General features: G+C 36.4%; 3 protein-coding genes and 1 long non-coding RNA gene across 4 annotated transcripts; 2 read left to right on the forward strand and 2 right to left on the reverse strand.

Moving 5' to 3' along the window:
- Positions 1 to 2: 2 nt before the first annotated feature.
- Positions 3 to 20,308, reverse strand: LOC149653867 (uncharacterized). Its single transcript, XR_016370806.1, has 3 exons — positions 20,146 to 20,308; positions 7,825 to 10,024; positions 3 to 432 (listed from the first exon to the last, which is right to left on the reverse strand). It is a non-coding gene; the product is annotated as an uncharacterized LOC149653867 (long non-coding RNA).
- Positions 7,507 to 12,932, forward strand: LOC149653868 (uncharacterized). Its single transcript, XM_089846812.1, has 5 exons — positions 7,507 to 7,776; positions 9,809 to 10,029; positions 10,708 to 11,119; positions 11,476 to 12,047; positions 12,107 to 12,932. The coding sequence occupies exons 1-5, from the start codon at positions 7,764 to 7,766 to the stop codon at positions 12,506 to 12,508; spliced, it is 1,620 nt and encodes a 539-aa protein (XP_089702938.1). The 5' UTR covers positions 7,507 to 7,763; the 3' UTR covers positions 12,509 to 12,932.
- LOC149653869 (uncharacterized) lies at positions 13,712 to 18,715 on the forward strand. Its single transcript, XM_089846806.1, has 7 exons — positions 13,712 to 13,941; positions 15,809 to 15,867; positions 15,955 to 17,286; positions 17,350 to 17,418; positions 17,476 to 17,769; positions 17,847 to 18,080; positions 18,144 to 18,715. Exons 1-7 carry the CDS (start codon positions 13,899 to 13,901, stop codon positions 18,372 to 18,374), a joined length of 2,262 nt encoding a protein of 753 aa, XP_089702932.1. The 5' UTR covers positions 13,712 to 13,898; the 3' UTR covers positions 18,375 to 18,715.
- A 164-nt stretch (positions 20,309 to 20,472) lies between the features above and the next one.
- On the reverse strand, positions 20,473 to 23,443 carry LOC149653870 (uncharacterized). Its single transcript, XM_089846665.1, has 3 exons — positions 22,026 to 23,443; positions 20,869 to 21,045; positions 20,473 to 20,796 (listed from the first exon to the last, which is right to left on the reverse strand). The coding sequence occupies exons 1-3, from the start codon at positions 22,486 to 22,488 to the stop codon at positions 20,636 to 20,638; spliced, it is 801 nt and encodes a 266-aa protein (XP_089702791.1). The 5' UTR covers positions 22,489 to 23,443; the 3' UTR covers positions 20,473 to 20,635.
- Positions 23,444 to 23,783: the final 340 nt, after the last annotated feature.

Genomic DNA, 23,783 nt, shown 5'->3' on the forward strand with positions numbered 1-23,783 from the left:
AATACGGTGAAACTTTCAAATTTATTTCAGAAATTCTATAGTAATTTAGTAAAAAGAAAAATAAACACCGTAAAAATGCACCAATCAATCAATCAATACACACTTTGAGCAGTTTAGTTAACCATAAAGAAATTCCAACAATAGGAAGGAATCTCAAAGACTACAATATAAATAAAACGCGTACATCATCTTAAATATACTCTATAATCGGTTTACTTTGCTGCATCTAAAGAAACCATCACAATAGTAGACTTCATAGCCACTTGGTCAAAAAATAACCTTTTCTATATGAAACTTTACATTTCAAATAGAAAAATGGGTGAATTTACGATGTATCAGATGATCATATGAGGACCACCCCGATGGTTCCGGGTTATGGAACATGAACTATGATATCACGTAGATCGACCATGTGCTCCCAAAAATACGTCACTAGAAGTTCATCAATAGATATAATTTAAACACTTTATTTCGGTTTGGAAAAAAATTGTTATCAGAAAATCCTACAAAATTCAAAATTCATAATTTAACAAACTTTTCTACTGAACTAATTAAAATTGGTAAGTAATGACTTAAGGGAATGAAAATACAGGGTGTACCAGGGTCGAATTATAATCTACAATACCCTGTACGTCTTGGTTATGACTTCTAAAGTTAAAAATCTGTCAACAAAGATTTTATCGAGTGTGAAACTTCATGAATGAGAGTATTATACTTCTCAACGCTATCCATATAAAAAAAAATTGGGGGTCCCCCTGTTATTATGGCCCTGGGGCACCCATACACCACCATAAGGGGAGCCCAATGGTGCACACCGCAAAATGAACCGCGAATAAAATCGACACAATACAAGAAGACCCATACCGCATCAGACACCCAAAACTTTTCACAATGACAAAAACTCGAAAACTATTTTCACAGGACTTAACTAAGCGTAACCATGGAATCAGAATGTATTCAGTTAGGGGAGGGGTTGTTTAAAAGGGGGGGGAGAACATTTTTCAATGGAAAACACTTAATATTATTCGCATTATGTGTATATTATATTTTGAAATTGATTTTGGTTATAATAGCATGTCGATCTGTTAGCTGAAACGACTCAAACTTTAAAATGATAATTCTAGTTCAAGCTTTTCTAGTTCGAAATTCCTCTCAGCCTACATTATCCTTTATCTATTGATAGTTAATAATTGGGGTTTCGCCAAATAGGACTCGATATAATAAAGTTTAAATGCTAAAAGGTAAAAAAAATATTTTTACCACGGCCGTAAAACAAACCTCAACTTTGAAACGTTATAACTCTAGTTTAATTAAACGTATAGAAAAAATATTTCAGGATATGATAGCCCAAATTCTCCTCTATTAAACCATACTAAAAACATGGTGGTACCTCAATCAGGACTTGAGATAATCCACTTCAAACGCATAACCAAAAAAATGGAACTTCGAAATTAATTTACTTTTTTAGTTGAAGCACAGATTGTCTAAATGTCAAAAGATCAAACGCCGCGCGTGCGTTGGTGGGGGTGGGGGTGGGGTAAGGGGAAAGCGCGCGCGCGAGGATTGAATTGTCCCGCCAAGTGGCGCCACGTGCGACCAATCATCCGAAAACCCCCCTCTAGGGGCAGATTAGATAGGTGCTAGCTAGCTATAGCGGGATTATCCTCGGGGGATAGTTTGGTCTGCTTTGATTATGTGGGAGGAGGTCACACTTCGTTCACTATACTTTTTATAGCACCGGGGTGGGGTTCAACCCCAAATCCGGGGGAGAGAACAAGGGCTAACCGTAAATTGATGATTTGGTGGCAGAAATAACCTTCACCCTTCGCTCTGGGGTTGGTGGGGGGGGGCAGAGGAGAAGATATGGATGAAGTTAATTGAGTGTTCCCCTCAATTCAAAAGATGGCCCTGCAGCATGGGGGGGCAAGGGGGGTTACCACCCATAATCTAGCAGCTATGTTTCAATTTTTCAAAAATCGTGCGATAGGCCTAGTTCGCTGCTACAGGAGATCTGTATTGAATATTTTATATTTAGTCTGGATTCTGTATTCTGGAGGTTTTTGTATCTTAGATGGCTAACATGTAGAAAGGTGGTCTGACGCAATTATCAGCCTTTAGAATCATTTTAACCCTTCCACTCTTTCACGCTTTCAGAAACAAATTTCCACCAACTTCAGCCTAATTTTCCACCTTCTTAAACCTATATTTTCCACTTTAATCCTAATTTTGTTCCTTCTTGAGCCTAATTTTCCACCTTCTTAAACCCATTTCCACTTTAAGCCTAATTTCCCATGTTCATAAGCTTAAATTTCCACCTTCTTAAACCTATTTCCCAATTTAAGAGTAATTTCCATCTTCTTAAGGCTAATTTTCCACCAATTCTTAAACCAATTTCCCACTTTAAGCCTAATTTCCAGCTTATTAAGCCTAATTTTCCACCTTCTTAAACCTATTTTCCACTTTAAGCCTAATTTCCAGCTTCTTAAGTCTAATTTTCCATCTTCTTAAACCTATTTTCCACTTTAATCCTAATTTTGTTCCTTCTTGAGCCTAATTTTCCACCTTCTTAAACCCATTTCCACTTTAAGCCTAATTTCCCATGTTCATAAGCTTAAATTTCCACCTTCTTAAACCTATTTCCCAATTTAAGAGTAATTTCCATCTTCTTAAGGCTAATTTTCCACCAATTCTTAAACCAATTTCCCACTTTAAGCCTAATTTCCAGCTTATTAAGCCTAATTTTCCACCTTCTTAAACCTATTTTCCACTTTAAGCCTAATTTCCAGCTTCTTAAGTCTAATTTTCCATCTTCTTAAACCTATTTTCCACTTTAATCCTAATTTTGTTCCTTCTTGAGCCTAATTTTCCACCTTCTTAAACCCATTTCCACTTTAAGCCTAATTTCCCATGTTCATAAGCTTAAATTTCCACCTTCTTAAACCTATTTCCCAATTTAAGAGTAATTTCCATCTTCTTAAGGCTAATTTTCCACCAATTCTTAAACCAATTTCCCACTTTAAGCCTAATTTCCAGCTTATTAAGCCTAATTTTCCACCTTCTTAAACCTATTTTCCACTTTAAGCCTAATTTCCAACTTCTTAAGTCTAATTTTCCATCTTCTTAAACCTAATTTCCAGCTTCTTAAGTCTAATTTTCCATCTTCTTAAACCTATTTTCCACTTTAATCCTAATTTTGTTCCTTCTTGAGCCTAATTTTCCACCTTCTTAAACCCATTTCCACTTTAAGCCTAATTTCCCATGTTCATAAGCTTAAATTTCCACCTTCTTAAACCTATTTCCCAATTTAAGAGTAATTTCCATCTTCTTAAGGCTAATTTTCCACCAATTCTTAAACCAATTTCCCACTTTAAGCCTAATTTCCAGCTTATTAAGCCTAATTTTCCACCTTCTTAAACCTATTTTCCACTTTAAGCCTAATTTCCAGCTTCTTAAGTCTAATTTTCCATCTTCTTAAACCTATTTTCCACTTTAATCCTAATTTTGTTCCTTCTTGAGCCTAATTTTCCACCTTCTTAAACCCATTTCCACTTTAAGCCTAATTTCCCATGTTCATAAGCTTAAATTTCCACCTTCTTAAACCTATTTCCCAATTTAAGAGTAATTTCCATCTTCTTAAGGCTAATTTTCCACCAATTCTTAAACCAATTTCCCACTTTAAGCCTAATTTCCAGCTTATTAAGCCTAATTTTCCACCTTCTTAAACCTATTTTCCACTTTAAGCCTAATTTCCAACTTCTTAAGTCTAATTTTCCATCTTCTTAAACCTAATTTCCAGCTTCTTAAGTCTAATTTTCCATCTTCTTAAACCTATTTTCCAATTTAAGCCTAATTTTGTTCCTTCTTAAGCCTAATTTTCCCCTTTAAGCCTATTTTCAAATAATATTTAGTCTCAAAAACAAATCGGGCTTTATTTTCTCGCAAAAATTTATAAGAAGTAATTGCGTATGTACGTAGTTAGGGGGCGACGCCCCTGTCCTCCTTGAGAGCTCAGAAGGCGGGAATTTGAGGGGGGGGGAAAGGGGGTACGCTAATATCTAATATTTCTGGATAATTTAAAGGGAAATTTGAGGAGGGTGTCTTGGGCCCTGTTTTAATTACTCTTACCTTAAAATCGATAATTAACGTAGAGCGCATTTTCTCTTACAACTAAATTAGAAGATTGGCCCAATTTTTAACGCTTATATCATAACCCCCCCCCCCCCTTTTCCCATCCTTTCACACAAAACGCAGGCCTGATCTTAGGAATTTTTAAGCACGCGTTTAATAATCGAATTTAACGACTATGTTATAACCCTTTCAAAAAGGCCCACCACTTAAACGCTATTACCAAAATTTTAAAACTCCACACCCCCAAGGTTCCAAGAAGATTAAAGATTATTTTAACCATTTTCAATTAGGTATCTCTCTGCAGAACAAGGTACAGATTGACTTTTGCGAGCCAGGTTATCTCAAATTACCATTTGAAGTCATTGATTGATTTAGTCATTGCATCATCATAAGTTCATAAGATATGTTGGCCATAAGTTTGTAAAGTCTGGTTACAAATTAGAAGTGATTGAAGTAGGTCATAGATTCTCAGTCTTCAATTCCCTAGAACTAGCTCGAGCTGTAATAAGTATCTAGGTAGCATTACGAAGTATAGGTAGTGTCATACTTATGGAAGGAACATAACTTATAAACTTATGATTGCATGAATGTGGCTAAATAGTTTGCAAGCAAGGCATTAATTATTATAATTAGTTTATTAAATCTAACTTAAACTAAACTCTGATAATTTACAGTTAGTAAATTGTTAATTTAAGAGGGATTTAGGCAAAGATTCTTGCCTTGATTCTCAGAGAGAGACGGAGAGATTTGGGAGTAAATTCAAGATTCGTGTTGAATTTTTTTTTCTTTTGCGTTAGCGGAGTGGATCCATCCATATTTTATACATTATATATTTTCTTGGCTAAGGCTTAATCGAAGCGCGGGCATAACGTTTCTGGAACATTTTTTTTCCACCCTTGACGCGCTTCTCCAAGAGACACGAAACCATTTGGGCGCCAAACCAAAGACAGCACGTGCCAAAAAAAAGCCCGAATACTCTACACAGGCTACAACCTGCACGCGCTCGATCTTAAAAAGGCGGGGAAAATTCACGCGCAAGAAATCTCGAGACTGGACAAAATCCATTTATTTTTTATATGCATATTCTTTCAAACCAATCGGAGAAGGTTTAAAGGTATGACGACGGTTTTAAGGACCGCCTTTCGGGTACCGGAAAGAGTACGAGTGAATATGAGAGCGTTGAATACACCAGGTTATTATAGAGTCGCGTTGAAAAAGCAGGTGATATTTGGAAGAACTTTTGCTAGATAAAAAAAAACGAAAAAAACCCCCAGCGATGGAAAAAGGAATTAAGGGATGGTTCTGCCGTAAATCGAGGGGTTATTCACTTCTTTAAAAACTTTGAATTTTCTTTTAACTGTAACATGGTGCCCAAAGTACAGTAAGTAAGGGAAATCATCAATTTTGGGCCGAAAATGTTTTCCCATTTTGGAGCAGCCTCTGAATTAACGAATGATAAGTGAGTACCCCCTCGGTTTCAATATTATATCCACGGCTAAGGGGTGTTGATGGTCGTGGGGGGAGGGGGGGCTTCTCTGACGGACACGGAACCGCGATTCCCGAATTTATTTCTTGGGGATTTGGCCCGGGAGAGATTTTTGGGACTGCATGCACGATATATTGTACTAAGGGTATATACAATGTTATATATATAGTTTTTTCCCCATGCATACTTTGTGTTTTTGGGCGTTGTATGGGCCTGTAACCTTAATATTTACCAAGAAGACACCTTCCTAACTACATTCGACCATTTTTTCCTTTCTTTCCCTAAAACCAGAGACAGTTTTTTCAAGGAGATTTAACAGAAATAAGTTGACAAGAAGTTGTCGAAGTAAAATACAAATTGGGACATTCAGAATCGTCTGGCCATAGAAGTATAGAGTTACATTTTCAATTCAAAATTCAATTGATTTCCCATAGAACCACTCCATTTTTGCATCACACCAAGAAGTGATATCAAGTTTATTAGGGAAAAGGTGTAAGATGCCTAAGTATTCGCGCGCCATAGTCCCAGTCCCCCTTTCAAAATACAAGGGGGGACGTAACAGGAGCCCATAGATATGACTTCTTGATGACACCCTGTATAATACCGCAACTGCCCATGTTTAAAATTGTGTTATTACTCCTGAACATAAATAAATGCAATGTTCTTAGTTACGTAAATGCATTCTTAGCGTGAATGGTCAGTTCGAAAAGTAATATGTCCTTACTTTATTTCTAAACCAAAGTTAATTAAATTGATTACGTAGGATATTTCAGAGAGATAATAATAGGGTTTTGGTGGTAACTGCATGAGAACGCGACCCGAAATGATCCAAAAATAATACAGCTCCACAGTTAGGTAACTAATGCCTTTTCATACGAATTTGAGATGCACGGAACAGAGAGAGAGAGAGAGAGGACCGCAGGGGGGAGTCCAGAGAATTTCTTAATCCTTTAATTCGGCTAATCGTACAGCGCGCGCAATGCACGATGGGAAGGTATAACTCACGGTACGGTATACTACAGTATATACTACGCCCGTCTCGCCCCGCCATACAGATGAATTGATTCAAATTTTATCATGAATAGCCAAGTTTGGTTTTCACGAGACAAATTTCCTAATCTTAGTTTGAAAGCTATGTTTAAGAAAAGAAAATTGATACTTTTTTCTGTTGTCTAATTTTAAAGTTAGGCTTAAGAAAATTTATACTTTTTTACGTCTAAATTTAAAGCTAGACTATCGTCTGCTACAAAGGCCAAAAATATGTACTGTAGCAGACGACAGACGAATTTTTAACCCTTTACTACCCTCATGAATAAGCCTAACTTCCGGCGATAGAGATTAAGGTGGATTCCCTTTTTAAAAATCTCTGGACTGACGTCACCATCTTTCCCTGACTTCAATATTCATGTTTAACTAGAACTAACTACGCTCGCTCCGCAAGACCTAGCAGGTGGCGAGAAGAGCGCCCCCTATCACGCATTCCGTCCCCCCCCCCCATCCCTTTTCTTCGGTCGGTTCGGGGTCGTAATGGGGATCTTTAGGCGTTCTGCTCTCTGATTGGGTAAGGAAGGTGACAGCCTACGAGTCCCTTATTGGATGAATTCAACCAACCGTTAACGGAGAGGCTGGCAGATATCATAACGGAGAAATTTGGAACCGGACGAGATTTTCGACAAAATCGTCTCCGAACTACGATGTCATTTTTAACAGTTCTCGAAACGGGGAATAAGGTTCGGTAAGGTTCAATAAGGGTCATTTAAGGTTAATAAGGTTAAAGTTTGGCGACAAATTGTACTACAAAATAATTCCTTCTAAATTAAAGGTAAGTTTCTAAAAATTTCTAATAAGGTTAAAGGTTAATTATTTAATTTTCTAAAATTCAAATTAATATTAACACCATGATTAAAATTAACCAATTAAACTGTTTAAATATTAATTATCACACGAGAATTGAACATTTATACCAATTTGAATTAAATTCTTAAATCCCAATTAAGATTATCACGATTAAAACTAATAAAACTAACGATTCAAATTAATTATAACCCTAAAAACTTAATTTTTAATTATTTTCAAAACAACCTCTTTTAGAATTTGATAATCGGGTGGATTTTTCGTGGGATTTCTCGGATTTCCTAACCATAAACTCATGCCACATACGGGTAAGTTCAATATTTAATAATTATCAATATTAAGTAATTAAAACAAACCTGTTTGCGAAGAAAAAGCCAAATAAGATAGAGTTGATTGTAGGCTACAAAACGGTGCAAATTAGGACCAAATCGGACCAAAATTAACAAAGTTACGATAAATTTTATAAACACAAATCGCTCCCATAGGATTACCATTACCCTGGTGGGTAGCTTCACCCTTCGAACACGGGTGTATTGCTGGGTTAAACATTTCTACAGGGGCGCATAGAAATAACATGGGCTGGAAAACCCCTGAAAGTCGGCTTCTCCCAGGATTGATCTTAAAACTAAGAAATTAGATGCGGAGATCGTAAAAATTGAGTTGAAAGTTCAACAGCCTCCTTAGAGGTCGGGGCTTTGTCAAATATATTCTAGATTTTACGATGGACGCGATCAACGAAAGTGGGATCGTATCGTAAAACATTGTCCCTTGCAGCTTGATTTCAAGCGGAAAAATATTTTTATGCTCAAGAAATATTAAATTCGGTGGTTAACCAAGAAATTCTTATACGCCAGAGCTAAAATCCCGCCACTCGTAAAAACGCCACAATTCTTACTCATCTTTGGATTGAATACTGAAATACTTTAGCGCGCAGTTTTCTGCATTTTGAATTTGAAATATCTTAATCTTCAAATCACGAGATAAATAAATATCTTAAATTTCACGCGCTCTAATTTGAAATCACGAGATAAATAAATATCATAAATTTCACGAGATCTAATTTGAAATCACGAGATAAATAAATATCATAAATTTCACGAGATCTAATTTGAAATCACGAGATAAATAAATATCTTAAATTTCACGAGATCTAATTTGAAATCACGAGATAAATAAATATCATAAATTTCACGAGATCTAATTTGAAATCACGAGATAAATAAATATCTTAAATTTCACGCGCTTCAATTTGAAATCACGAGATAAATAAACCTCATAAATTTCACGCGCTCTAATTTGAAATCACGTGATAAATAAACATCTTTAAATTCACGCGCTCTGCGCTCTAATTTGAAATCACGAGATAAATAAATATAATAAATTTCACGCGCTCTAATTTGAAATCACGAGATAAATAAATATCTTAAACTCCACGCGCTCCAATTTGAAATCACGAGATAAAGAATAAATAAATAATCTTAAACGCGCTATAAAAACCTCACGGACTAGAATTTTTAACGTTGATGAGAATAATTGGAACTTTACTTCTAGAACATCAAAGTTAATTTAAAAAGTAATTTGATTATAGCGTAGATAAATAATAAAATAGCCTAAAACTTAGTACCAGTACAGCAGTTGGAATTTGATCAAAACAAAATTTTGTGGTTACTATTTCTTTGTTTCGGGTATTGGGGTACATATGTATAAACTAGGGTGATGGGACAAACGAAATGAGGTAGGGTATATAGAGGGAGTCCCAATACAAGTTCACTGAGATCGAGAGGAGAATGGTACCGCGCGTTTCGGGCGGCAAACGAAGCGGAAACCGCGGCGGCAACCATCGTAAAAATCGCTTTTCCCCGCTATAGTAAAAATAGAATCCATCTAGGCGCGCGGCTCGCGGAACCCCAAACTATTTATACGGCCAAACATACTAACTTCCGGTTCGTTGACCAATCAGCATCTTTGCCACCCCCCCCCCACTCTCCTAAACACCACCACCGATTTATATCTTTCCCTATAACTTTCGGTATAAGAAACCGTGGGGGACTCGGATTTACTTAGCAAAATTAATTAAACATGCATGCCGCGATATAACATTGTTTTGGTTTGGATGAATTGATACTTGGTGCAATTACTGTATGGAAGTAAGTTTAGGGGAATAAATTCATTTACTTCCCCAGGAAGCCCAATCAAAAATTTAAATTCCATAGGATTTTATAGTAGAAAAACATCATGTGTGTTTTTATAGGAAAATATAGGAATTGAAATGCTCATATATAATTTCTTCAGAAAAAGGATACTTAATTATTGTCCGGTTTATACGATTGTCCGGTTCAGGTCAAGCGGGCATTAACCAATTGGGCGGGGTCTTTGTGAATGGTCGTCCATTGCCGGATTACGTTCGTCGTCGCATTGTTGAATTGGCGCTAATGGGAGTTCGACCATGCGATATCTCCAGGCAATTATTGGTCAGCCACGGATGCGTCTCCAAAATACTGACCAGATTCTACGAGACGGGCTCAATTAAACCCGGCTCCATCGGAGGAAGCAAGCCTAAGGTACAGATACAAGTAATCAATTAATATATTCATAGATAAATTAAATTAATTCGCAAAGAAAGGGTTAACTTTAAAATGAATTTTTTTTTAATATCCTTATATATTCAAATTCAAAATAAATGTAAAGACATGTTTTCATTTGTTTCCCAAATTTTAATTTAGATTATAAAAATAATTAAGGAATCTAGATGTTTATAATTTCAAGTAAAAGTTTGGTCTCCTCTAAGATAATAGCATAAGTTTATAAGATACGTTCCTTCCATAAGTATGACATTACCTATACTATTCGTAATGCTACCTCCTAGAGACTTACAGTTCTCGAGATAACTAGTTCGAGAAGGAGAACGACGGAAGCGAGTCAATTGAAGTACTTACTACACTCGGTGGTGGTTAATTAATTTTGTATCAGGACTTAAGTTCCATCTAGCTCTCCTATTTAGTCTGCATTACTAATTAGGCCTTTGACCGCAGCGCCTCATGCACCACCAGGCGTATGTCGCTTTACCCTTCAAATCTATGACCTACTTAGGCTATCACTTCAAAATTACAAGCTCCAGTTTCTAAGTTACCAGATTTTACAAAATTTTGGATGGCCCAACATATCTAATGAACTTATGGTTTTCATGGGGTTAATTAAACTAAGGCTTCTAATTTTAACAATAACATTTTAATTATTAGCAAGTGGCGACTCCCCACGTTATCCGTCGCATATTGCGTTATAAGCAAGAGAACCCTTCAATCTTCGCTTGGGAAATCCGTGATTTGTTGCGGGCGCAACGAGTTTGCGACGACGAATCCATCCCTAGCGTTTCCTCCATCAATAGGATTCTTAGAAACAGCGGATCTCCCCAAGACTCCACCGGTTCCTCGTGTTCCAACAACGCGCACGCGCTAAACAATCATAACTCCCCCACCTCGACTTCTCCTCCTTCTAACAACCCGGGACTCGGTTCTACCTCCGATGTTCAGCAACCATCTTCGTCTCAACCGTCTTACCTCCTAGCCGTGGCCGCATCTCCAACCTCAAACCAATTACCGAATAATTACGAAGCTTATCAAAGGGTTGAGATGGATTTAAGTTCAACTAATGGTAAATTTTTAATTTATGCACCCCTAACACAAGTTATGATTGAACATTGGATTTGAGTGTTTTACCAATGATCTCTTAAATTTAACATTAGAAATTGAACACACAATGATTGTTAATTTCATTAAGGGGGTCATTGGTAAAACATTCCAATCAAATGTTCAATCATAACTTGTGTTAGGAGGTGCATGCATCCTTTATGGGACAATCAAAATCGGCTGCTCATAGAAATATATATATATATATATATAGAACATTTCGACCCAAAAATTATGATATCCCATAGAACTATCCCACTCACTGCATATACTTAAAATTTCTTAAGAAGCAAATGTACTTTTAATGTCTGACCATTACAGGAAAATTTATGCGGAATTCAGACGGTACTTCATTTCGCTTGACTGACACTTACGGTATTGCTACTTCGTCTATGACCTTGAGTCAACTACAGGGGGGTCATCATCACCAATGTCACCCTGATTACGACCCGGCTATGACGTCACCGTACTATAACCCCGATTGTGATGAAGACGAGGACAATTCAACGTCATCAGGCTCGGAATCCAAGGACCAACCGACAGAAAAACGACCAGGGGCCTCGTATACCATAGCGGAATTGTTAAAACCACGACCAAGGGTTTCTAGACCCAAACCAGGTGTAGGTGGAGGTCATACGGGTCACGTGACGCGATTAGGGGTCGTGCCCTCTATGCAGCAGCAGCACCATCATAAATGGTTCTCAATAGCGCAAGGAACTGCCAGGTTGGGATCAGGTCAGACTTCAATAAGTAACTCAAGGTCATTGGAGGATTTACAAGGTCACGAGGAGGAGTTAGAGGTCGAAAAGGTCGATGATGAGGACTCGATTTTGACAGCGTCGGAACAGATTATAGTTCAAAGGTTAAGACAAGTTGAACGGGATGAAGCAACGGTAAAAATTTATACCATATTAAGTTTACTTTGATTTAATTGTTTATTTATTATTTTTAGAGCGCTACTTCTTCGTCGTGTCCAGCTTCGGACACTCGCCAATTATTCAACCTGGTCAGTCCAACCCGATGTTTCCCCGTTTCTAATAATGGCTTAGTTCAAAATTCAACCAATCAGAGTTGCAGTCCCCATCCTTTGACCGGAAGTGCAGCCGCTGCCGCTTTAGCAACTTGTTGGGCCAGAGCTATGGCCCAATTTAATAGATTCCCGGCAACTGCCACTGTTAATTCCAGTAACGAATCTTCAACGGTCACCGCGGGGAGATCCCTATGTTTATCTATACCAGTTACGCCGAACAACGATGCCGGTGGTGTCGGATTTTGCGCGGGAAATATCGCGCGCCAAGAACATAGCGAAAGTTCCGCGTGTAATAGTGCGGGAAATTCCACGTGCGAGAAATAAACCAACTTTTGCAAAACGAAGTTATCAAATGCTCCTATACGTTTTTAATACTTTTTCCAGAAACCCCCCGTAGATATTCATTTAATAAATATCATATAAGGTTTTAATTCTAAAACGTATTAAACCAAATCCAAATTGTGCCAGAAATCCAGCAGAGTTTTAAAATTAGCCCCGTTACTAACTTCTAGCGCTAATATACTTCCGTAATTTTTAGACAGCGCGTGCGTTAGGTTCAACTATTTTTTGGAATTTAAAGAATTCACGTGGATTTTCGCGCCATAAATTAACCCTCGAGTAGTTTATTGTTATCGGTGTTCATTTAAAAGCTGTTTGTACCTGCCACCTATGTTTAAATGTTATACTTAAATTGCCAAAAAAAATATAATTAAAATTAAAATTAGAATAAAATTTGTATATAAATATAGCCCAAGTGATCTCCTTTAATTCCAACTAACCTTACTCCCAGATAGACTAAACAAGTAAGTAAATACCAAAATAACGTATATTCAACTACAAAAACATTAAAAGATAAGTCTTTTTAGCTTTAAATTTATGATACAATAAAGCAAATTTTATATTAGCTAACCAAGCTGAGCTTGCAATAGAGTCAAAGACGGGGATTGATGTTTAAACGTTGTTGAATAGAGCTTAGAAAGGTATAAAGAGAGGCACGTTGTTGATTTGGGGGTTAGTGGGTAAGTCAAGGAAACTTGCCTGAGAGGCTGAGACAGTGCGAGTAAGCCCTGGTGAGCAATTCCAGATGATCCCGTCTCAATTTCACCCCAAAAACACCCATAGGCACCATCACCGACCGAACTAAAGAGTGGCTGAAGTAACCTGACACCAGAATTGGATTCCCTCTCAACATACAGGGTGTACTTGGGGACACCGTTTAAATTAGCAATTATTGTTTGTTAATTAGTTTCTTATGTTAAATTTAAGGGGGGTCATTGTTAAAACACTCCAATCCAATGTTCAATCATAACTTGTGTTAAGGGGTGAATTCCTTATGGGGCATTCAAAATTGGCTGCTCATAGTTACATTTTCGTTTCAAAATATATGATTTCTCATAGAACCACGCATCCCACTTACTGTACTTCGGACAGACCTTATGGGCACACCCTGTATGTACAAGAGTCAGGTGGCGGGGGTGGCTAAAGCGTCAGTCGTTTGGAGTCCGTGCTCCAAGAGCTAAGCATGCAGAGATGCAATGGATCTTAACACCCCCATAGGAAGTATACAGAGCTCTGACTAATAAAATATTCGACAGAACTGACTTGGCTCAGAAGGTCTTCGGTTTTGAATCTTGATGGGAGCTGTTTCTCAAACGCAAATTGACTAACTAATTCAAGTTTATTTTATTTTAAGTGTTTTTTTGATTAAATTAATATGAAGAATTGTCAAATTAATCTGCGCTTGCTTGTATTATTGGGTAAGTAACAAGTTAATTAATGTTGCAAAGCGTTTATTAAGGAGTACCCTCCCGGAGATGTCAATGGAAATTTCACTAGGTTTATATTCAGAGTGGGGTCATAATTTCAAGGAATTTTTCGTGAATTTTAGAGTTTGAGATGATAATTTCAAGGAATATTTCGTTAATTTTTAGAGTGGGGTCATAATTTCAAGGAATGTTTCGTCAGTTTTAGAGTGTGGTCATAATTTCGAGGAAGATTTCGTGATTTTTAGAGTGGGGTCATAATTTTGAGGAATATTTCGTCAGTTTTAGAGTGGAGTCATAATTTCAAGGAATTTTTCGTGAATTTTAGAGTGGGGTCATAATTTAGAGGAATATTTCATGAATTTTAGAGTGTGGTCATAATTTAAAGGAATATTTCATGAATTTTAGAGTGGGGTCAAAATTTCGTGAAAATATCAATGATAATTCAAAGAATTTATAAATTAGGTACAAAATTTCATGGAGAAACCAACGAATTTTAGAGTTGGACTCTAATGTCAAGGAAGTTTTCAGGAATAAATTTTCAAATTTGTTATAAATGTGTTAACTCGTGATCTACTAGGTGTCCCTTCTAAGAATGCTAACAGTGCCTACAACAGAATTTTGACCCCTTATGGCTGCACAATCTGTGCATGCATGGTGGTAACGAATTTTTTTTCTAAACCTCCCAAAAAAAAAACCGCGCGGTAAACTTTGCCCTCTGGTATTTTTTTTCCGCCCGGCAAAAACGGAGTTATTTGGATGGGACTATGGAACCATTACGTTTTAAGGCGCCTGGGTTCGCGAATTAATTTCACGCCTAAATACAATCTGACATCATTCTACAATAAAACATATTAAATGCCATTAACCTATTTAGAATAACAAAAACAATTTAAAAATAAAACTAAAGAATAGATTTAAAATAAAAGGTTAAATTAGGCGGAATTATATAATGGACCTTTTTCTTAATTTAGAAAGGTGACGTTTTAGTTTAATTACCCGGGCCCTGATTGTCGTAACTGCAAATAATTAGTACAGTTGGAAAGCTAAGAAATAGGGCTATAACATATTCAAAGGACTTCCCTGTATCTCTTATAGAATCAGAGTAAAAAGGTGTGGTGTAAATAAGCTACGCTGATCCTAGGGAGAGGACGTTTACGTACATTTTGCTTAATTACTCGGGCCCTGATTGCCGTATCCGCAAGTACTTAGTACCATTGGAAAGGGGAGAAATAGGGCTATAACATATTCAAAGGACTTCCCCGTATCTCTTATACAACCAGAGTAAAAAGGTGTTTTTTAAATAAGTACCTGTTAATCCTATAGAGAGGAAATCTTTAAACATTTTGCTTAATTACTCGGGCCCTGATTGTCCTATCCCCAAGTACTTAGTACCGTTGGAAAGCTAAGAAATGGGGCTATAACATATTCAAAGGACTTCCCCACATCTCTTATAGAACCAGAGTAAAAAGGTGTTTTTTAAATAAGCCCTTGAAAGATTCAAATTTAAAATAGTAGGTACAATTTCGTACCATTACAATGATTGACATATTCGTAATAATGGAGATATCGTCTTACTCGACGAATGAGTAATAGCCAAAACCTCAAGATTATAATAGAAATTGAATACGCGCCTCTTACAAAATGAAATTCGAATCCGACTTTTAAATTCAAACTAATTCTTAAGTTTCCCAAAGTTTATTAGTACCAGTACTCAAGAAAATGACTTTCCACGTTTAACTTATAAAACAATTAAGATATTTGCCAAGGGGCCCCCCTCGCAATCATGACGTCATAGGGCGTCAATTAATTTGAAAAAGAAAACAAAAACTAAAAACTTTTTCGTTTATTTTTAATATAGGTTCATTGTTCATTTTGGTCAGCGGTGATGGGACAACGAGTTGGAACGCATCAGATGACGTATATATATTCTTAAAAATGGAAATTAATTAATATTCATGGAAATAATTAATGTTAATTAGTTTAATTTCAAACCCAATTAATTAGGAACTTAATGGAACTACAACTACAAGCCTAGCTACATCTACACCACCACCACCAATAAAAACAACAACCCTTCCTACATCTACACCAACTACAACAACAACAACAACCCTTCCTACATCTACACCAACCACAACAACAACAACCCTTCCTACATCTACACCAACCACAACAACAACAACCCTTCCTACATCTACACCAACCACAACAACAACAACCCTTCCTACATCTACACCAACCACAACAACAACAACCCTTCCTACATCTACACCAACCACAACAACAACAACCCTTCCTACATCTACACCAACCACAACAACAACAACCCTTCCTACATCTACACCAACCACAACAACAACAACCCTTCCTACATCTACACCAACCACAACAACAACAACCCTTCCTACATCTACACCAACCACAACAACAACAACCCTTCCTACATCTACACCAACCACAACAACAACAACCCTTCCTACATCTACACCAACCACAACAACTACTACTACAACTAGGGAACCAGAAACTACAACTACCACAACTAGGGAACCAGAAACTACAACTACCACAACTAGGGAACCAGAAACTACAACTACCACAACTAGGGAACCAGAAACTACAACTACCACAACTAGGGAACCAGAAACTACAACTACCACAACTAGGGAACCAGAAACTACAACTAGGGAACCAGAAACTACAACTACCACAACTAGGGAACCAGAAACTACAACTACCACAACTAGGGAACCAGAAACTACAACTACCACAACTAGGGAACCAGAAACTACAACTACCACAATTAGGGAACCAGAAACTATTACTACCACAACTAGGGAACCAGAAACTACTACGATAAAATCTACAACAACTTTGAGTAGTTCAGCTGCGGAGACTACAATTAGAGTTACAACTTCAGATGATGAAATAACTACAACGAGACATACTACCTTGGATGGAGCAACTACAAACGGACCCACTACCTTAGATGATGAAACGACTACAACAAGACCTAGTACCTGGGATGAAGCAACAACCGTAGACGATGAAATAGCTACGACAAGACCTAGACCTACTACATTTAGTAGTTCAACTACAATGATGCCTACTACTTTGGGAAGATCAACTACGACATCGCAATCAACTACAATATCCAATCAAATTACGACTACCACAAAAATTAACGATTTAACTACAAATATCCCGGAAACTACCAGTTATTCTCTACCTACAACAACGAAGGCCACGCCACAACAGACTACAACTAAAGCAACCCCGACAATGGAAGCGCGAGCAGCTACAGCTACACCTAGTATTTTAGATGAAACTACTACCGTAAAACACATTTAATTTACCAAAAATTTAGCTTAAGATTAACTTTAATTTAAATCTAATTAGGACATTGTTTCACCGGGGTCTCAAGAGATGGATAACTTAGTGACAATCGTCATGACTACTCGCAACCAGGTTAAAAATAAATAAATCTAATTATGTTTAAATAATAATTTAAATTTTCTAAAATAGTTTGAAGATTGGCAAACGGTTTTTCAACCGAAATTCGTGGACTTTGTGGTCCATAGTGTCAGCAATTACTTAAATGAACTTAAGAGAAACATGTCACTGGGAATGCATGTCCCTACAATGAGTTACAAAGACATTGTCATCTTGAAGACAAACCAAGAGTCAAAGGGCACTAAAACCAACGTAACAATTACATTTTATACCAAAACATCTGTACAAATTGCCGAATTAAACGTGGTACCAGCCTTTCTGGTCATCCAGGGTATCAAGAGACAATTACATCATTTAGAAGCAATCGTAAGTAACCTAACCTAACCTAATCTACCCTGACCACAACCCTGCTGGTTCTAAAGTTTAAATTGATTTTTACCTAGTTGAACTGTAACGTCAGTGAAATTTACCGTGGTGTGAACAAAGCCAATTTGGGGGACAAGGATAAAACTGACGCTTCCAAGAAATACTTAATTTTCCCGACAGTATACGAGCCACTAATCTTCGCTCTGATTGGCGTTCTTTGCGCGTGCGTAGTTACCGTTATTGTAGCTGTTATTTGGATACGATGTTCGAGAAATGGATTTTATTTTCAAGATAAACATAATATCGACAGGGTAAGATTTTGAATGACGTATTAAACTAGCTAAGACTACTTTAAAAAAAAATGTATTCTGTAGCAAAGACTAAAAGAAGTCAGTATCAAAACTTCACCCTTTGACGGTCAAGATTTGAACCCAGCTTGCGAAATATTACAACAGGAATCAAACCACCATAATGGCAAGAATGGTTCGCTTCGAAATAACAAAATTATTTTATCAATCAACCCCGATGAAGGATGGGTTGTTCCCTTTACGGATGTCCCCTTAGATGACAAAACTATTCGACCAAACCAAGATACTAAACTTTGAGTATTTAAAATTGATGTTGTAAATATTTTAAAGGGGTCAAAAGGTCAGTTATTAATTAGTCCCTTAATGACGTACGCTATTCGTTGGAGAACAGAGCGATCTCTAATGAGCCTCAGTTTTTAGAAATATGAATATATAAAATTTTAAGGGGTCTTCCCTTCAGAATAAAATATTTTTAACTGTTTTTTCCTTATCCTCTTTGTATTGTTTAAATATGAGTACTATAAATTAAAATTTGTACCAATACCGGTAAAACGATTAATTTGCATGATGCCAAATATATTTTAATTAATTTTTTTCATACGCCAAATTATATTTAATAAAATTTTGAAAAACTATAATTTTTTGTCTAATTTCTTTTAATCTATTTCTATTCGGGTTAACTAATTTAGGTAAACTTGATTAAACGTTTTAACTATAAGTTACAAGCGCGTTGTGATTAAAATGCCATTTCACGTGTCAGTTAACGAGGTCTCTCAGTAGAGGATTTGACTTGCGTCATAGTATCATAACAGCCGTTATATCTAACACTTTCATATATATTTTTCAAACCACACCTCTAAGTGGAGCAGAATAACAAAACCATACATTTGCATATGATTTATGGATATTATCAACGAATATTGAACGTTTAAAAAGTTCTCGCCTAGAAATTGCTAACCCCATTTTACAAAGTCTACGTTTTAAAGGGAAATAATTTCAAAGGCCTAACTAATTTAGCTGATACTCTCCCTTTAAACTCATTCCCGATGCACGTGCCAAGGCTTGTCGCGCGTGACAATGTAATTTAATTAAACCTTGTCATTAATTTTAACATTCTAATTTTTCTATCAAAAATGCAAGTTACAAAGTATTACATTTGAAATATCAACCCATTATATTTAATTTAGCATTTTTTGAAATAATAACAAGTTAACATACTTTAAAGTGTTTGGCCAAATGGTAGTATTCCCCCTCCACGGATTTTTAAAAGTTTGTACTCATTTCTGATAGTAAATGAGGCGGGGAACACGATGCCGTCAAAATTTTTCACCGCAAATGATTTTTTTTTTAAAAAAAAGGTAGCACATATTACTTATGGTTGTTTGTATATTTGATATTTGGGGCGCATACACTTGTTTAGATTATGTTTGGGATATTTTAGGTTCAGGTTAGGTTAGGTTAGGTTCAGGTTAGGTTAGGTTAGGTTCAGGTTAGGTTTGGTTTGGTTTGGTTAGGTTTGGTTTGGTTAGGTTAGGTTCAGGTTAGGTTCAGGTTAGGTTAGGTTAGGTTAGGTTCAGGTTAGGTTAGGTTCAGGTTAGGTTAGGTTAGGTTCAGGTTAGGTTAGGTTAGCTTAGGTTAGGTTCAGTTTCTATTAGATTTCTCCTTTTCCAAAATATTGCAATTTTCACAAAAAAAAAATTCAAAAAAAAAATTTCAAAATCATTTGCGGTGGAAATTTTTAACGGCATCGTGTTCCTCACCTCATTTACTATCAGAAATGAGTACAAACTTTTAAAAATCCGTGGAGGGGGAATACTACTATTTTACCAAGTGTTTGAATAAACAAACTTTACATTTAAAATGAAATAAATTCACTTGAATATTATATAAATGGAAATACCACCCACAGAATGGTATAAGAGAACTACGACTACAGCCTACGATATGTCATTTACTATTTTACATTACGTTATTTACGTATGACCTCGACGGTAAGCCTTGGCATTAAAATTCCAACGAATATTTCACCTCCAACTCTTTATTTCAAATATAATAAAATTCACATTACCATTTCGTTGATTTTCAGCGTTATCAGGCTATCCGAGAGTTTAAATACGAGTAATTACGAACGTTGTTATTAAGTTAATTACTTTAATTAAACATTGAAAGTTTGAAACGCGCGACAAAGAGTTTAACTTTAAGCGCCAAAAATATACCCAAACTGAAACTGAATATATTGCAGACGACAAGAATTAAATAGTCTAAGCCTAAGGGCAAAGAGTGCTGTAAATAAGATTTTATTGCCGGTGGCAAAATTTGAAAATTATACACAAAAAATTTCTTAAAATTCGTGTGTGGATTGTAGCGGATAAATAAAATCTAATCTAAATTAAATATTAAAGGCATTTAATACCGTTAGATAAAAATAAAAATAGAAATACATTTAAGGATATTTAGAGACAAAGCGTCTTTAATTTTAGTTAAGCCTAAATCGTGCCTAATCTTTAAGATAAATTCTAGATTAGGCTTAACTGTTTTGGATGTTATGAAAGTGTTCACTAAGGCCGGGCATAGTTTAGGTTTTGGATGTCTGGACAATTGAATAACCCCCGGTAAAACGGGATCTGCTGGGTTGGAATTTCCGGTTTTACAACCGTTGGATGGTAAACCCAGCTGCGAGAAGAAGGTAGCAATTCCAGATGCGTCATATCAAAAGCGACTACACAATGTTAAAAACAAAATTATACAGACACGAATTTAAATTAGTTGTTTAAGCCTAAAATTTAAGTACCTCTACTGACGTAGCGAATGGCTTCATCAGCGTCGAAATCCTTCAGTTTGAGCAAGGCGTATTGAAGGACCAAGTTCTGGTCTTCGGGTCGAAGGCCGAGACGACTCATTTCAGTCGTGAACTTCAACCAAGATTTGTTAGCTTCCCGGTGATAGTCTTTAGCAGTTGGTATGGGAACTATCAACAAAAAATACACAGGCAAATGTAGTGAAAGATAATATCTAAGCCTGTATTCTAAAATGTAAACTCCAGTTGGCCTTCGCACAAGTACCTTAATCACCTGACTACCGACGTCAAGTAACTCTTTTTGAATTCATCTAAAGATACACTAAACTTGTAGTTGTATCAATACGCTACTTAACAAACCTAAACCAAACCCTGACATAATCATACCTAACCATGTTGACCACCACAAGCTAACCGGAAACTACCTTAAAAGTACTTTAATACCTCAACCGATATGCAAATATAAATACCTCACAATGTGTTTCTGAACAATTACTTTTAGAAGGAAGTGAGTATTCCCTATAATTGTATAGGCATACGCATTTGAATTTAGACGTAAGTATCAGACATTCAGGAAGTGCACTACTGCGCGTCCCACACTATGATAAATGTGGTACTTGTCTTTGCAGTAAAAATTATCATACAATGGTTTTAAACATTTACATATGATTTATCGAACCAGTTATAGTTAAGTTGGTCCCAAATCATTTCAAAAGAAACAGGGTCAAACCACTAACCCAACATACATTAATGCTAACGTAACATGATGTGTGATAAGGTGATTTGTCTAAAAATCTACTTGTAAAGTTGGAACAGAGCCAATAAACAAATAGGGATGTTTACTTTTACTTGCATATGACAGTGGTAATTGGAACCTATATTTCTAATGTATCGTTAAAATTGAAGTACTTGCTACAGAAAGCAATAATTAACTTCGTAGGTGACAAATTACTAATTCTAAACCAGAGCTACCTTGGAAGTACTTGTAGACAAACTATTTCTAAATGAGAATCATAGAGATACGCTAAAAAATGGTTCCCTTTGATCAAACGTTCGAAGTACTTAAGGATAAGGTCAGGGCAACGATTTCCGGTTAACCATACCATTGGATTAGTTTAAGGTACAACAACAACAAGGAGGGTTCAACTCACCACTGACAGTAGGAACAAAATCCCGAACTGTGGTATTACTATCTTCTTCATCGTAAGTCTTGGTGACGCCTTGATCAATCGGTAATTGAACGACGTCAATATCTTCGGGTGACTGTCCCTTCATTTCCAAGGCGGCTCTCCGTGAGGCCATGTGTTTCTCGTCTTGCTCACGATGTCTTCTAAGAGCGACTTGCATGGCCATGACACGTTGCCTCTCGAGAATCAGTACGCAGTTTTTGCATTCGCATTTACCAAACGGACAATACCGTTTATGCCCTTTAATGGCAGTGACTATTCCGTGGTTTCCGCAACGGGCGCATTTGGGGACCCTGGTCGAGTTGGTGGTACTGGTGTTAGCGGCGCGAGTCGATGGTGATACCGCGGCGACGGATTCTTTAATGACGCGTTCCATCTCTTTGGACACCGCGATTAAAGGCGGAAGTTGTTCGCTGGGCGCGCTCATTTTGACGACTGAAGCAAAGTGGGTTTGGTTTTTAAAATATTTTATATTTTGCAAGTCTTTTTGAGAGCAACTGGGGATTCCGCGCCGCTTTGCCACGAAAAATACTCAGGTAATTAGAAGTAGATTAAACTGGAGTTCTCATTTGTAAAAGTTGTTTTATAACCATGAATAGCGGGGAGGAAATTTCTCTAGCACCTTTTAAGTGCAACAATAAGCCTATCTATAGCAAATACAAATAAACAAATACGAGGCAGTAAGCGGAAATAAGGTAACGTGATAATATGTAGAGTTCTGATTGGTTAACAAAAGAGGCTAGAGGGACTTTTAGCGAGTCGTAAACACCATAAGGGGCAATACATAAAAGGCTTTCAACCTCTTCAATACCTGTTAGTTCAATTTAAATTTATCATTACGTCTCTTTCAAGGTTGTATCGGATAATTTTATGATAGCTTCGTTCGGTTAATTTACTTTTGTTTTGCGTTAAACGTCGGAAACACCTTTCGAAGCAGACGGTTTTACCAGTACTCGGATGTAGGCAAGAATGTAGCAAAATATTTTTTATATGAGGTTTATAACTTTACACTGTTATGCAGTCTCGCTAGTTACTCAGTTCAATAACTTTCAACATAATCGCAATTTAGGTAACATCTATCAAATACTGTAACCTCAAATCCCAATTTGAACGTCACGAGGCCTACTTGACTAAAACCTATTTTATTTTGTCACAAAACCTCTATTTTATTTCATCTAAAAATCGTATTTAATTTCGTCCACAAATCGTATTTAATTTCGTCTACAAATCGTATTAAATTTCGTCCACAAATCGTATTTAATTTCGTCTACAAATCGTATTAAATTTCGTCCACAAATCGTATTTAATTTCGTCTACAAATCGTATTAAATTTCGTCTAAAAATCGTATTTAATTTCGTCTAAAAACCTTATTTAATTTCGTCTAAAAACCTTATTTAATTTCGTCTAAAAACCTTATTTAATTTCGTCTAAAAACCTTATTTAATTTCGTCTAAAAACCTTATTTAATTTCGTCTAAAAACCTTATTTAATTTCGTCTAAAAACCTTATTTAATTTCGTCTAAAAACCTTATTTAATTTCGTCTAAAAACCTTATTTAATTTCGTCTAAAAACCTTATTTAATTTCGTCTAAAAACCTTATTTAATTTCGTCTAAAAACCCAATTTTATTCCTTCAAAAAATAATTAAAAACCATTAATATCGATTAACCATCTTGTTTTCTTTATATGTGAATAGTTACGTAATAAGATCCGAAGGGTCC

Source organism: Phalangium opilio, unplaced genomic scaffold (genome assembly GCF_054372755.1).
Source record: "Phalangium opilio isolate 3A_F unplaced genomic scaffold, DU_Popi_V2 ptg000081l_1, whole genome shotgun sequence".
Classification (NCBI taxonomy): Eukaryota; Metazoa; Arthropoda; class Arachnida; order Opiliones; family Phalangiidae; genus Phalangium; species Phalangium opilio.

Bases quoted from the DNA above. Each gene is read 5' to 3' on its own strand.
- LOC149653868 (XM_089846812.1), top strand. The intron at 10,030-10,707 runs GTACAGATACAA...TTTAATTATTAG, and splicing joins TCGGAGGAAGCAAGCCTAAG to CAAGTGGCGACTCCCCACGT. The intron at 12,048-12,106 runs GTAAAAATTTAT...TATTATTTTTAG, and splicing joins TTGAACGGGATGAAGCAACG to AGCGCTACTTCTTCGTCGTG.
- LOC149653869 (XM_089846806.1), top strand. From the start codon at position 13,899: ATGAAGAATTGTCAAATTAATCTGCGCTTGCTTGTATTATTGG. The intron at 15,868-15,954 runs GTATATATATTC...CCAATTAATTAG, and splicing joins GTTGGAACGCATCAGATGAC to GAACTTAATGGAACTACAAC. The intron at 18,081-18,143 runs GTAAGATTTTGA...TGTATTCTGTAG, and splicing joins ATAAACATAATATCGACAGG to CAAAGACTAAAAGAAGTCAG.
- LOC149653870 (XM_089846665.1), bottom strand. From the start codon at position 22,488: ATGAGCGCGCCCAGCGAACAACTTCCGCCTTTAATCGCGGTGTCCAAA. The intron at 21,046-22,025 runs GTGAGTTGAACC...TTTTGTTGATAG, and splicing joins TTTTGTTCCTACTGTCAGTG to TTCCCATACCAACTGCTAAA. The intron at 20,797-20,868 runs GTACTTAAATTT...AACATTGTGTAG, and splicing joins CATTCGCTACGTCAGTAGAG to TCGCTTTTGATATGACGCAT.